The following is a 14,217-nucleotide window of genomic DNA, read 5'->3' on the forward strand; positions in this document are numbered from 1 at the left end:
CCTATGCTAAGGGTCTAACTTACCACAATATTAGAAGTGAGGGAAGACTTTTTTGTGGGTCAGATTGGCAATGACCTTGGGGTTTGCCTTCCCCCACACTTTCTTCTCTAACATGTGGCATGAATCACTTGCAGAGCTAAACTAGTGTAAATGGTGAATTCTCTGTGACTTGAAGTCTTTAAATAATGATCTGAAGACTTCAGTAACTCAGCCAGAAGTTAGGGGGTCTATTATAGGAGTTGAAGAGTAAAGTTCTATACCCTGCAATGTGCTATTCTAGATGGGGATGGTCCCTTCTGGCATTAAAGAATAAGCAGTTAATGCAGACTTATCATCTTACGGGCTATGTCTACACTGTAGCATTTTTCTGGAAGAGGAAATGCAAATGAAGCACTCATTAGCATTTCTCGCACTCTCTCATTTGCATAGTCTCTTCCGATACATTTTGCGGAAGAGATCTTTGTGGGAAAAAACGCAGTGTACACGGGGCCATTTTGTGGAAAAAAAACCCTTTTGTGCAAGATCCTGTATACCTCCTTTTTTGAGGAATAAGGGATCTTGCCCACTCACTCCACTGCATTCCAGCCCAGGGCCCAGAGCTGTCTGCTGCTGGGTCAGTGGGGATCCACTCTGAAACGTATTGCCCTGGTTCTGGCTCCACCAAACTGTGGTCAGTCTCCCCTGGGCTTCTTCCCTTCTCCCTCTCAGGTGGTACTTGAACCTGGTGCAGGTCTTCTGGGCTTTGTTGGTCTGGGACCAGGCAAGCAGTCCCTCCAGGTCACTATCCACTAGGGGCCCCAGTGGCCCTGGCCAGTTCTCTGCCTCTCTTGGGTCCAGCTCTTCCCCTGGGTGCACAGGGGAGGCTTCTGGCTCCTTCTGGCACTGGCCTCCGTGGCAGGCCTTTTATAGCTCTGGCCCTGCCTCTTGGCTTCCTGTCAGATGGGTTGTCAGGGCCAGGTGTTGCTCACAAAGGCTCAAGGAGGAGTGCCTCCTCCTCGGGGTTAGTGGGGGCTACTCTGCTCCACTACAAAAACACATGATGCAGATATCTGAACTAGTGCTACCATATACTTTACCACTCAGGCCAAATTTCCGCTCAAATCCAGCGAAGACCTGTGCCCTTTCCACCATTTTCTGACAGCTGCTTTGTCCTGTCACAAAACTACTATCAAACCACTCTATCCTTTTCCTTCAATCTTTCCAGGTATTTTTTGGAATGCTTTCACACACTGTAGTCCTCTCAACACTTCCTTCAACCATGGTTCATCTTTTTGCAGTGTAGATATCAGGTATGCTTTATCCTGCAGCCAACTATCCCAGGCTCTGATTTGCTTTGGTGACCTAAAAAGATAGAGACTGCTCCTAGGAGTGTCCCTCCATTTGTCTATCTTTTCATCTGTTGAACTTCCTCAGACCTGTTGAGGAACATACCCGGACAGAGGGTGGGCTGGAGCAGTATTGCTTTTGGGGTTGTTTATTGGTACACATACTAAAGGATAAGGTGATACACACATACATCACATTCATGCTGGCAGTTTGGAGGCAGGCTGCAAGTGCTGTGTAGATTACTTTTGATTTTGCAGGTGGCTGGAGTGCTTTCCAGGTGTCAGCTTCCTGGAGACTCAGCCATGAGGTTCCTTAGGAGATCCCTTTGGATCTGCAGGAGGCTTTACTTTCTCTGGGCCAGTCCCAGGTTTCTGCTGTGTTGTTATATCTTATCCGAGAGAGAGAGAGATTGATTTTCCTGGCCACTCATCAGTTGACTTATACTTTGCAGGGTCTTTCTTTGCCTTAAAGGTTATAGATCCTATATTGCCTTTGATTGGGTATTTCTCATTCACACTTCACACTCTTTCCATAGGCTACATGCATATTCATAAGCAAACATTAAGCAATATGGTTTTTAGACAAAGTTTTACTTTATGGCCTTGAGTAACAAGAAACCATTGTAAAAAGCCTAACATAAATTGTATTGCTTGATACCCAACAAACTATAGCTAAGAGAGCCAGAGCCAGAGTCAAGGGAAGGGGAAAAGCACAGGAATGTGTTTAACCAGCTAGATGCCAGTGGAGGGGGAGAGGGGTCATTTCCTACTGACTACACCATCTTCCACCCTCACTGCTTTCCTTAGAAATAATTTTTTAAAATATGTATGTGATGCTATATGTAACATTTGTTCTGAGCTCTAAAAACTCTTCCCCTCAATTGCTAGCTGTACTCACCAATATTTTTCTAATATAAACACTAATCCCATTTCATTCAGTTCTAGCAACCCAGTGAACTCGTGTGATCACGCAGGAAACAATAAATCTGCAATGAAAATCATCCACAAGAACCTGAGGCATCTCCAATCCAAGCTTTTTGGAACTAAGTGGCCTGTTAATCCATACAAACTATTTCAGTTTTTTAATAAAAATGCCATACATTTATTTTGTATGGAGTTCAGAGTCTGTATGGCTTTAATGAAAATATTTTAAAATACTCTGCATATATCTTTTGAGAGCTAGATTTCAGTTATTTTCTAAATACATTAAGTCAAGATCTTGTTGGTCTGGAAGACCAACCTTATGTCTTAATAGAAAAAATGTAATTTTAATCTTCTTTGAAATACCTAAAACCAATAATCCTTTAAATTCCAGGCAGATATGTTTCTTTTTCCATTTTATTTATTTCAAGTGTAGTGGGTCAGAGTGGCTGCCCACGAACCATGAGGGGGAGCCGGCCCTCCCCGAGCACAACTGGCTTACACAAACCATGGCCTTAAAATAAACCTTGCAATAATATCTACTGGTTTTTGTAATGAATCTACCAGTTACAGCAATGCTTCAGATACTTTCTGATTTTGAAGCCTGTTACAGCCCTCATTAATTTTATAAGATGCTTCCTGAAGTGTGCAGTCCATTTTTCAATCCCGAATATTTATCATCAATTTAATCAAATTCAAGAGTCAGGTGAGAAAGCAAATCCTGCCATTTGATTCATATCTCAAAATACTAAGATTTAAAACACAATTTAGATAAACTCTGTTATTCAAAGGTGGATCAGGAATTTTAGATATCTGTTAATCATCCCTACAATAATTCAATCTTTAAGGCCATTCATTTGACTTTAAGATTGTCTCTCTCAATCAAAATATATTCCTGCATTACAATGAGATGCCTAGAACAGGGCACAAGACTGCCTACATGTGATGAGCTGGATGGAGGAATAATAATGTCTTTATTCACAGACCCAGACTCTGCCATACCAGAAAAGAGCTGGATCCACTGAAATATTTGCTGCTGCAATCACAATCAGAACTAAAAGAAAAAAATGGTAGATCATTTTTCTTTGTCATTCTGACCCATACCCTCAACTGATAGAAATGGAAGCCTAATGAGGGATACTAATTTCTACTAGTTGAGATTTTTGATTAAAACCCCCCAAAGATCAAAGGTACTGTCCAAGACAGTAACATTTTGCTACTACACAGATCTCATTCTTTTCTTAAAATTGTAAATATTCAGTGCTGGATCTAAAAAGGCAGTGAGCAATCCCATTATCTATTAACTTCGACGGGAGATCCAGTTGTTTACCACCAGTCAGTAGCTGCATCAGTAAGACTGAGTTTAACTTTGCATTTAGAACAGGAACTTACAGGTACTACAGCACTGTCCAATGTTTTCTTCAAGTGCAACATTAAATCCTAATGAGATTTTGATTAGAATAAAAGACAAGATAAATGTGGAATATTTGTCCATTGACTGTAAGGAGGTGATGCAAATATTCCTTGATAATGCTGAGAAAGGCCAGTTAGTGCTAGTCTGATGAAAAGGTGCAGGGAATGTACATTGTTCATTTTTGACAGTGCAGCCACAGCACAATCCATCAGTAAATCCAAGTTCACTTATGCATATGCTTAATTTATATGGAGCAATCCCATTGGCTTGAATTGCAATATTCATGGATAAAGTTAAGCAGGAGTATCAGTGTTCGCAGAGCTGAGCATGTAGCTAACTATACAGTTTCAGCCACACAAAATACTGTGAAATGCACAAAACAACCAAAAGAAATACAAACTTTTTTCCTATACTCTTTCAGTTACAGTGCTCCTACCTGCAACAATTGTAGATCAAAGCAAAACAAAACCCCAAACCCCACATCTCAGACAGCAAGTTTTTTAAAAAATCCCTTAAATTTCAAGCCAGAGGGGGCAGGGCTGGTGCGAGGCATTTGAAGTCAGTTTCCTCACACATGGCTCCACACTTTTTTATTGGCCCTGCCTGCCCAGACGGCACGCCGTACCTGAGGCACATCCCAAAGATGCGGGTTGCACATGGCAGTGGCCGTCCCCTCCGCCGGTGGGGTCCCCAGCCCATGGAGAAGAGGAGGAGCCTGCTGCAAGTGCTGGTGGCAATGGCATCCCAGACGTCCCGGCTCCCTGTGCTGCTGATCTGGGAGCTCTTTGTGCCACGGGGGAGCAGCTGCCAGAACCCCACCCAGGCAGAGCTGGAGCCCCTGGCCTGGTGTGCAGCCGCTAGTGGCCCAGACCACAGCACCCCATTCAAAGTAGGCCCCACAAATAATCACCCTGGCCTTAAGAGGGAATGCATTCTTTATAAATTCTGGTACAGTTTGTAGCTCTGGGCATTTAATTGTTGCAGTGATGGGTGTATTAGGAACGTCTATGAAAAAAAATTGTTGGTCTAGATCATTGCTGGGTTGTAAAACATCTGTGTAACTTTCAGTTGTACTCTTGCTTTGTGAATACTAAGGATCCACCCGTAGCTGGGACAGCTGTAGTGATATCATTTCTATTTGAAACTCTTAGGGATGGGGATGAATATAAATGCCGTAGATTGATCACCTTTTGGGAATAACTGTTGATTCCTTCCGTTCTGCTAAGAATGCTTTATTTAAGATAACATGGTACATACAGTTGTCAAGAAATGCCAGGCACAAATCTTTTACCCATACTTACTGCCTGTGAAAAAGTTGTATGCCAGGCACAAATCTTTTACCCATACTTACTGCCTAGAAAAAGTTGGCTTTGTTGCTAGAGCTGGCTGAATTATTTTATTGACAAAGGACTGGCATTCTTTTTCTCTTCATTTTTCTAACTGTTCACAGACTGATCTAGATTTCTCCTAGTGTACATGACATATTGGAACATTTCCATGAACAAAATAGTGAGGGCAAACCATTCTCAACTTCTGAGCTGTTGAACTATTTGGTACTCATTATTCATGGTGTGTAATTGACCACCTGAGTCACATAGCATTGATTCTGATTGCTCATTGGGTGACAAACATTTTATACAGGACATTAACAAATGGTAGACACCAAATATTGAATAGCAAATACTCCTTTTAGCACACAAATAATATTGTTCACACAAAGAACAGGCACTCCAGAAACATTTACAAATGGAAAATACCACTCACACTAATATTAAGGAACAATAAATAAGAAAGATCACAAATATGGCTGATCTGAACTGCTGATACATGAACTAATAGCTGTGAACCAGCTTCTGCAACATTCAGCCAGCAATATGAGACTGTACAGGGGAACAAAGTCTAGGAAAAAACTTAAGCATAGGCTTAACTTTCAATTAATTCAAAATGGCTATGACATTTCTTTAACCCAATACTCTGAAATCTACTGAGTATGTCTATATCAAGCAAAAACAAAATGAGAGACTACTCTTCTAAAACTTGTAATTTATTATTCTTTTTGTGGAATGGAAGAGCAATTATAATTGCAATTCTTAGTCAGAATGGAGTGAAACAAAATTCTTGTAATGAGCTCATCCTTAACTCAGAACACATTTATACAAAAAATTTTCATTTAGCACGTAAGAAAAAATGTGCCTAACATTTTCCATTATCAGTCTTATCCCGATCCACCAAAGTCAATAGTAAAATTCCTTTTGCCCTCAATGGTGCAGATTTAATCTTCTGTTTCTCTCACACAAAGAATATCTTGCTTTAGATTTTGCATCCTCAAGAATGCTAATTACTGATTGAAAGCTGATTTAACTCAACTTCATGTCTGAGCAGATTTGGAAAGTGTCCAAAACCTCTGTTTCCTATGCAAGACACTTGCCAAAGCACCTACCTCAATTTTTATCCTCCCAACACCTTTGTGAGGTAAGGAATTGCTATTATTCCTAGTCCACATATAGAAAATGGAGGCCTAGAGAGACTTAATAGCTTGCCTACAGGCAGGGCTGGCTCGAGCCATTCCTGCGCCCTGGGCAGCGGGCGTGTTACGCATGTGCGGCCCTGCCCTCCGGCGCGCGGAGCACCTTACAGCTGCCATCAGGCGCCGCACGCCTGGGGCCCCGGGCACGCGGCGCCTGATGGCAGCTCTAAGGGGCGCCGCATGGCCAGGCACACGGTGCCCCTTGCAGCTGCCATCAGGCGCCCCCCGTAGGTTGGTGCCCCAGACAGCTGCCCAGCTAGCCTCCCCCCTTAATCCAAGCCCACCTACAGGCCACACAAGAAATCTGGGGTGGAACAGGGAACTGAGCCCCAGTGTCCCAAGTGCTGGGTTAGTACCATGCCCACTGGGTTATCCTGCCTCACCTTGCCACTTTTAATATGCCAACTTTATATAGGGAGGCTAGATACTACTACATACTAGATTCTGCACTATGTTGCATAGTACTTACTCATGTGTCATTCCATGGACATCAGTAGTTAAGTAAGTACTTCCTCCTCAGAACAGCATAGAGGAATAACATTCTTAAATTGTACTATAAAATTCAGGGAATGCAAGATTCCTAACCTTTGATTGGTTATTGTGATTATTAAGCACAGGAGCTGAATGAGAGAAAACCACAATTCCTACTTTAAGGAGTTTTCAGCTTGAATATTTAGGGGCCTGATCATGCATGTATACACAGATATATTTTCGCTCGCTCCAGTGGAGAACTTCTTAATCTATATTGGTATGAGGGGAGAGGCGGACAGGCCCATATAAGACAAGAGATGTTTTTCCTTCTAGGCTCGTACAAACCTGATTGGAATCATACTATTTAGCAAATAATAACTTCATACAAAGGAAAGAAGCCACAGTATTTTCTTACATTGTGTTTGTAAAACTGTAAACATGGCATATAAGATTGTAGGCTTTCGTGTTAAAACTAGCTGTTGTTTTATAACTCTCGATACACAAATATAATGTTTTGTGCTATTACATGTATATGTTTTATGATTAAAAGGTAAAAAAACTCAGACTGTGCTAAAGTGTCTCTGGAAACCTGCGACCAGATCCTGAGCTGATGTCAATCAATAGGGCTCCGGTGAGGTCAAGCAAGCTATGTCATTTTGCACTCGCTCAGGCTCTGGGCTCTAAACTTTACATTTTCTGTTTTCAGTGAGCATAACATTTCAATCTTAACAATGCATCACAATCAGTTTTGCACAGAATAGAAATACACCGTGCTGAGACTCACTTTTACTTAGTTCATTTACTGTAAAACAAGCTATGTACAGTAGACTGCCGATAATCCGGCACCTTTGGGACATAGGTGGTGCTGGATTATCGGATATGCCAGAGTACCAGGAGGTACTATAAGGGGGCATACTCCCAACCCAATCCCCCTTCCCCGCACCTTATGCTCGGGTCCCGGAGCTGCTGGTACAGCTGTGCATCTCCCTCCAGACGCTGGGGCACTTGCGCTGAGTGGCCGGCTTTTCAATGAGCTGGCCAGGACACCGTGCACAACCCAATCCCCCTCTCCTCCCCTTCCCCAGAGCCAAACACCTCCCCTCCCTGCTGTTACCCAATCTCCCTTCTCCCCCAACCTTATGTCCGGGTGCCGAAGCAGCTGCTTGTGCTCAGCGGCTGACTGCTAGCATATGCAGGCTGGAGGCTGTGTGCGCTGGGGACTGTGAACGGAACGGTGCAGGCCGTGAGTGCGCATGCAGCTCACAGCGGTCCGGCTGTGAGAGCGGCTGATCTGTGCAGTTCTGGGTTCCAGTTGATGCCAGACTATCAGGAGTTCCGAACAACCGGATGCCGGACTATTGGAGTTTTACTGTACAATGAATGAAGGGCTAGAGTGTCACCAGCATTTGGGCAAAAATGAATCCAAGGGAGCAGGGGACATGAGGAGTTTGCCCCACACTCTTTGGGGGGCTCCCACATAAGAGTGTAGAAAGATCCCAGCCCTATACTCAGAGAAGGACAGGGACCGCTCCCTTCATAACGCCTTCCTGCTGTGCACCCTCAGGGCTAGAAATCCACTAAAGGAAGTAGAGAGGAGAAGGAAAAGGAAGGGCCATGGCATGCTTCTTCTGCATGCTGGAAAGCGATTATGCCTCCCCTACTTCCCTATATGCTTGTGCAGATCTGTACCTAAATGGTGGAATTTTGCCCTTGGATAACTGGATCTAAAAAGGATGACTTTTTTCCACAGTCAAAAAGGAACAGGAAATGAATAGCGATTGATACAGGTTGACCCTCTCTAGTCCAGAACTCTCTGGTCCAGAAACATCTGTTGTCTGGAATGACTGTAGTTAGTCAAGTGTCCACTTTTCATGGGTGTAGCCAAGTTTCCTATGGTCACACAAAGATTGTTCACAGCTACCAGTCCTGGCTTTCAGTGTTCTGTACTGTAATTTAGCCCTAACTGTCCTCTAACAGCCCAGTAAGCAGTGAAAGGTAATGCTGCTAGACAATATTGATCTACCATGGCCCAGAAAAATCTCTGGGTATGGCTACACTGACACGTTTTTTTTTAAAAAGCTACACAAAATGCGCTCCACATTTTGCATCGCTTTTTTTCAATCCTTTTGTTGGAAGAGGCTTTTCTGACATTTGGCCCATCGAGACTGGGCCAAATGTCAGAATCCCCCCCTGTTTTGAAAGCCCCCTTATTCCTCATAGAACAAAGAATACAGGGGCTTTTGAAAGAGCACGTTTGCTCTTCCAGAAAAAAAACAAAACAGAAGAGCAAACGCATCCTTGGGCGTAGAAGGGTTTTTCTGGGATACCTCTGTTATCCCGGAAAAACTCTTATAGTCTAGCCGTACCATTAGGTTCAGAACCAGTCAGATCCTGAGGGTGCCGAACTAGAGAGATTCAACCTTTAGCAGGCAGTACCAATTAATATCTGCTTATTACTGTGACTCGATTTGGGGGCATACTAAATGTTCCATTTAAAAAGAGGTTTACACAACTGAGTGCCATTTTCTGTGTTTAAATAGATTTCTTTGAACTTCAATTTGTCTTAATTTCCCTGAAGATTCAGCACTATTAATTCCTTTTGTGACATCTTAAATGGTTATTAAGTGAGAGTGCTTTCATTTCTTCTCTTTACCTGAAGATGATACAAGGAAAAACAGAAAACATTAAAAATGTATGTGAATTGAGAATAAGATGGTTCACACACTCTCTTGTAATGTATAATATAGTCAAATACAAAATAAAGCCCATTAGTCTGGATCCAGAAATGAAACTGAGTCCCACTGGTTCTTCATGGTTCTAGTGCTGTAGCCAAATGACTTTGACTGAGTCAAAGTTTGGATATTGAGACTTTTAATCTGAAACTCAAAAATTATACTTTTGGGGCATGAAACTGTATTGGTTGAAACAGAAGAAAATGTTGAAGTGGACTCCTGTGAAGCACACAACTCTAGAATGTTGGTTTACAGGGTCAGAGTGAAGCCACAAGTAGATTACATAGTATGCTCAATCATAAAAAAATACTCTCCTACATCCTCTATTGTAATGGCAATTCAAAAGAACAGAATGAAACAAAGGACACTGTACCTGAGCTTGGTTCTTTCTTGTGTGTCAATGGATTTTAAGGGAATAGTTACTTCTGCACGGTCCAAGGTAACTGAGCTTCTCTGTACAGGAAACAGAAATGTTAACTTTACTGCTGTACACATTCAGGCTGTAGAAACCAAATGGCAATATTGTAATAATAAATAATAATAAAAGATCTGTTGGTCTTACTTTTAATCTCTGCAAGCTATTTTTCCTCACACTGATCAGTTTCAGTCATATCGTGGCATATTAAAATTGTTCATGCTTAAATATTTCAGTAAGCATTAATTTACTTTTTAACATTAAGGCTATAGATAAAAAGCTTTACATGTTAATGTGCCAACATATTCACTTTCCATGTGTCTTGCCTATCAGCCTCAACCAATTATAGAGTATTATCTAATCTGGATAGGCTATGTTCACTTAGGGTCAGATGGATTGTCATCTGTTGATATAGAACCCCCTGGCAACAGAAAAATGTCTCAGAAGGGGATAGCATTGAAAACGACGGACTAGCATTACCCCAGACAAGCCTGGAATTAACCAGCAGTGTTGTGTAATTAAGCTATAAGGCAAATACATAGATCCTGAAAGGGTGTTGCCCACTGCTAGACTTTCATGGGGAGATCAGGCAGTGGGTGAAACCTCATTAAACAAGCACTGCAAATCTGAGACATCACAGAAAAAATTAAAAATATATAAAAATATAAAATATAACAACAACAAAAATAAAAAGTTTACACTTACTCTTGACTTTCGCCATATAAAGACACATATGAAGATGAGAATTACACTGATGATCCCAAAGAAAATGGAGACTCCTAGCACTGAATAAGCAAAACAAATAGCCCAGTTACCATGAGTCATCAAGAAAAGATACAAACAAGTCCATCCTTATATGCAGGATATAATAGCACAATACAGAACAGTTATATAATATAGCAAAACCTTTATCTTCAAATTAAAATGGAACATTTAAAAAAATCTTGATGAGTATGGAAATCAACATGGTGGCTACAACTGCTTTTTTTGTAGGACAATGTGACATACCCTAAACCTTAGCAAATCAGCTCAGAACAGCAAACCCCAGCCTCCTCTAAGTGTCTGCTGAATATCATGAAGGACAACACTAGGCTTAGAAACATTTTGCCAAACAATAGGTCTATATTTTAGATTAGGACCTTCCAAGACTCCAAACTTTTTGATCTGCCCTTGGAAAATGTTTGGAATACGATGATTTGTGAAATTTTATTAAAAGCCTGTGGCCCCCAATGTGTAATATGATGAGACTCCTTTTAGAGCATGATAGGGTTAATAGTACATGCCTCTTACGGGATTTGAAGTATTAACCTCTTGCAGTTTGTTACATTCCAGTTTTTCTTTCAGATTTCCTTTTATTTTTACCTTGTTTTTGGAAGAAAGATAGATGAGGTACATGACACAAGGTGAAGCCACTTTGTAGCCACAGTGACTTTTCCATCCATAGAAATAAACAGAGTGTCAGAAAGTTTGGATCAGGGCTACTGAACACATAGCCTGTTTGCTTGCGGCCGGCAGTGTGGCTTGGGTTTACGCGGGACTCAACATGCGACTCACGGGTGGGAGCCAAAACAAAAAAATAGTCAATATAATGGTCTTCTGTTGATATACGTTTTAGTAGTTAAATTCCTGGACTGTCATTGCTCATTAAAGGTGCTGTCATATGGGTGGAAATCGGGTAAATATTGCAATTTATTAATATCAGCAGAATTGACTTAAATGGGGCCTGTGTGTTGTGTAGTCTTGCCTTAATCTGTGTATTCATGCCCATCAATGTGAAAGAATATATTTGCATGTACATGCAACCACACTTAACTTGCAGCTCTTGGCATGTGCTTTGAGTATCATTGTGGCCCTCGAGGTTTCCAAAGTTGAGTAGCCCTGGTTTAGATGAATTGGTTAAAAATAATAACCCACAGGATAAATGGGTTCCAGTAACTGAAATCAATGTGAATAAGATTTTAGGCTATGAAATATTTGGATAGAATATCTCTTCTTCCCCTTCATTCTTACTTCTGTTTGGTAATGGAACAAGAAGTATTTAAATACTGAAAAAGCCTGTTTTTATTTGACTAACAGCCCAAGAAGTTTGTGATATCTTACTGCTCAAAGGATTAATCATAGTTCACAGACATTAAGGCCAGAATGGATCACCGTGATCATCTTATCTGAGACTGCACTTTGGAGACCACAGAACCTGACCCACCCAATTCCTGTAGCAGACCTATAACCTCTGGCTGAGTTACTCAAATTCTCAAATCATGATTTGAAGACGTCAAGTTCCAGAGACTCCACCATTTACATTAAGTTAAATGTTCAAGTGTCTCATGCCCCATGCTACAGAAGATAGAAAACAACCCTAAGAAGAAACAATGTCCCCCAACTCTGGGTTTCTACCAATCTGACCCAAGGGAAAATTTCTTTCCAATCCTAAATATAGTGGTCAGTTTGTCCCAGAGAATTTTGGCAAGACCCAGCAGCCAGACACATGGGAAAGAACTCTCCGTAGTGTCCCATCACCAGCCATGGGGGATGTTTGATGCTAGCAGTCACAGATCAGCTACATGCCATTATAGGCAGTCTCATCATACCAGCCCCTCTACAAACTTATCAAGCTTACTCTTGAAGCCACACTTAAGTGGCTAAGAAGCCGCACCTCTGGTCCCCTTTTGAAGGCGGTATCTAACCTTCATTCCTCTGATGGTTAGAAACTTTGATTTAATTCAAATCTAAACTTGCTGATGGCCAGTTTTTATTGATTTGTTTTTGTGTCAGCATTGGCATTGAAATGATTCCTCTCTCTCCCTGGGATTCACCTCTTGTGAAGTGTCAGGAGTTGAGATAACTTAGTATCCCCTCATGAAATCTGAGCTTTCCTCTCCCCTAAGTCCATCACAATGGCCATGGTTTACAGCAAAGGTCAAGCCCTGTAATAAAATGGTATAATTTTGATTGAATTATTAGTGTTTGTCTTCCCAACAAGAAGCCTAGTCAATTCAATACATTCCTGAAGGTAACCACTTATGAAAGTTTTGCTATACTGAAAGGCAGAAATTCCCAGTTGTTGGGCCATAGGGAGCTGGCTAGTCTCCTGCAGGACTGACAGCCACCATAGGCTTCAGGGCAAGGACGGGATGTGAGTCCACACCCCCAGACAAGGCAGGGCTGAGTGCGGGAGGGGCGGGGCCGAAGTCAGTCAGCACTGGCCCCTCCCAGCCCTCATAGCCTCCTGATGTGGTGCTCTGGTGGCAATTCAAAGAGACCCAGGGCTCCAGCTGCCAGCACTACCACAGCAGCAGCAGCCAGGAGCCCCAAGCCCTTTTGAATGGCTGGTACCCAGAACAATTGCCTCTTTTGCCCCATCCTGTCGGTGACCTGCTAGTCTCATATTGTCGGCTCATTTTCCTCACTTCAGCACAATAAATTACATTACAGGAAGTCCCCGAGTTACGCGGATCCGACTTATGTCGGATCCGCAGTTATGAACGGGGTTTTTCTCGTCCCGGAGGACAGGAGCGGCAGGACGCCCAGATGCGCTGCGGTCCCGCCGCCTGTGTCCTCTGGGGCGAGAAAAGCTGCTCCGTGTCTCCCTGGTCTGCTGGGGGGGAACCCCCCCCAGCAGACCAGGGAGACGCTGAGCAAAGCCGCGGAGCACGTGGGCAGCGGGACAACCCAGACGCACCATGGCTGTCTTTGCTCCCCGTCTCCCTGGTCTGCTGTCTCCAGCAGACCAGGGAGATGGGGAGCAAAGCCTCCGAGGACGCCGGCAGCGGGACAGCCGAGGTGCGTTTCGGCTGTCCCGCTGCCTGTGTGCTCCGCGGCTTTGCTCCGTGTCTCCCTGGTCTGCTGGTCTACAGCAGACCATCAGACCAGGGAGACGCGGAGCAAAGCCACGGAGGACCCGGGCGGCGGGACCGCGGTGCGTCTCGGTCTGCCGCTCGCGTCTCTCTGGTCTGCTGGGGAGGGTGGGGAGCCCAGCTAGTGCGCGCCCCCCCCCCAGCAGACCAGGCTTTTCTCCGGACGCCTGTGGTAGAGCAGCTGGGGCACTGCCGGTTGGTCCCACAGCGCTGCTCTGGGCGCTACTGGACCAACCCGCCAGCACCCCAGCTGCTCTGCCCCAGGCGTCCCCAAGTCAGTTGCTGCTGAAACTGACCAGCGCTGACTACAGGAAGCCCGAGGCAGAGTTGCTCTGCCCCAGGCTTCCTGGAATCAGCCGCTGATCAGTTTCAGCAGCAGCTGACTTGGGGACGCCTGGGGTTCTTAAGTTGAATCTGTATGTAAGTCGGAACTGGCGTCCAGATTCAGCCTGTTGAAACTGATCAGCGGCTGATTCCAGGAAGCCCTGGGCAGAGCAACTCTGCCTCGGGCTTCCTGTAATCAGCCGCTGGTCAGTTTCAGCAGCAGCTGAATCTGGA

At 43.5% G+C, this 14,217-nt stretch overlaps 1 protein-coding gene across 2 annotated transcripts in view; it reads right to left on the reverse strand.

Annotated features, from left to right (window-relative positions):
• Positions 1 to 9,175: 9,175 nt before the first annotated feature.
• The window catches only part of LOC102459659 (uncharacterized), a 32,045-nt gene continuing 27,003 nt past the window's right edge, over positions 9,176 to 14,217 (reverse strand). Inside the window, exons 4-6 of one of the 2 annotated variants that reach the window (XM_006131775.5) lie at positions 10,511 to 10,590; positions 9,764 to 9,843; positions 9,176 to 9,311 (exon numbers count right to left, since the gene is read on the reverse strand). In XM_006131775.5, coding sequence (XP_006131837.3) covers positions 9,308 to 9,311; positions 9,764 to 9,843; positions 10,511 to 10,590 — 164 coding nt within the window. In that variant the 3' untranslated portion in view covers positions 9,176 to 9,307. Of the gene's footprint in view, positions 9,312 to 9,763; positions 9,844 to 10,510; positions 10,591 to 14,217 lie in introns of those variants that run through there. The other variant, XM_075929887.2, reaches the window with a different exon arrangement.

The sequence above is a fragment of the Pelodiscus sinensis genome, chromosome 4 (assembly GCF_052426305.1).
Source record: "Pelodiscus sinensis isolate ZL-2025 chromosome 4, ASM5242630v1, whole genome shotgun sequence".
Taxonomy (NCBI): Eukaryota; Metazoa; Chordata; order Testudines; family Trionychidae; genus Pelodiscus; species Pelodiscus sinensis.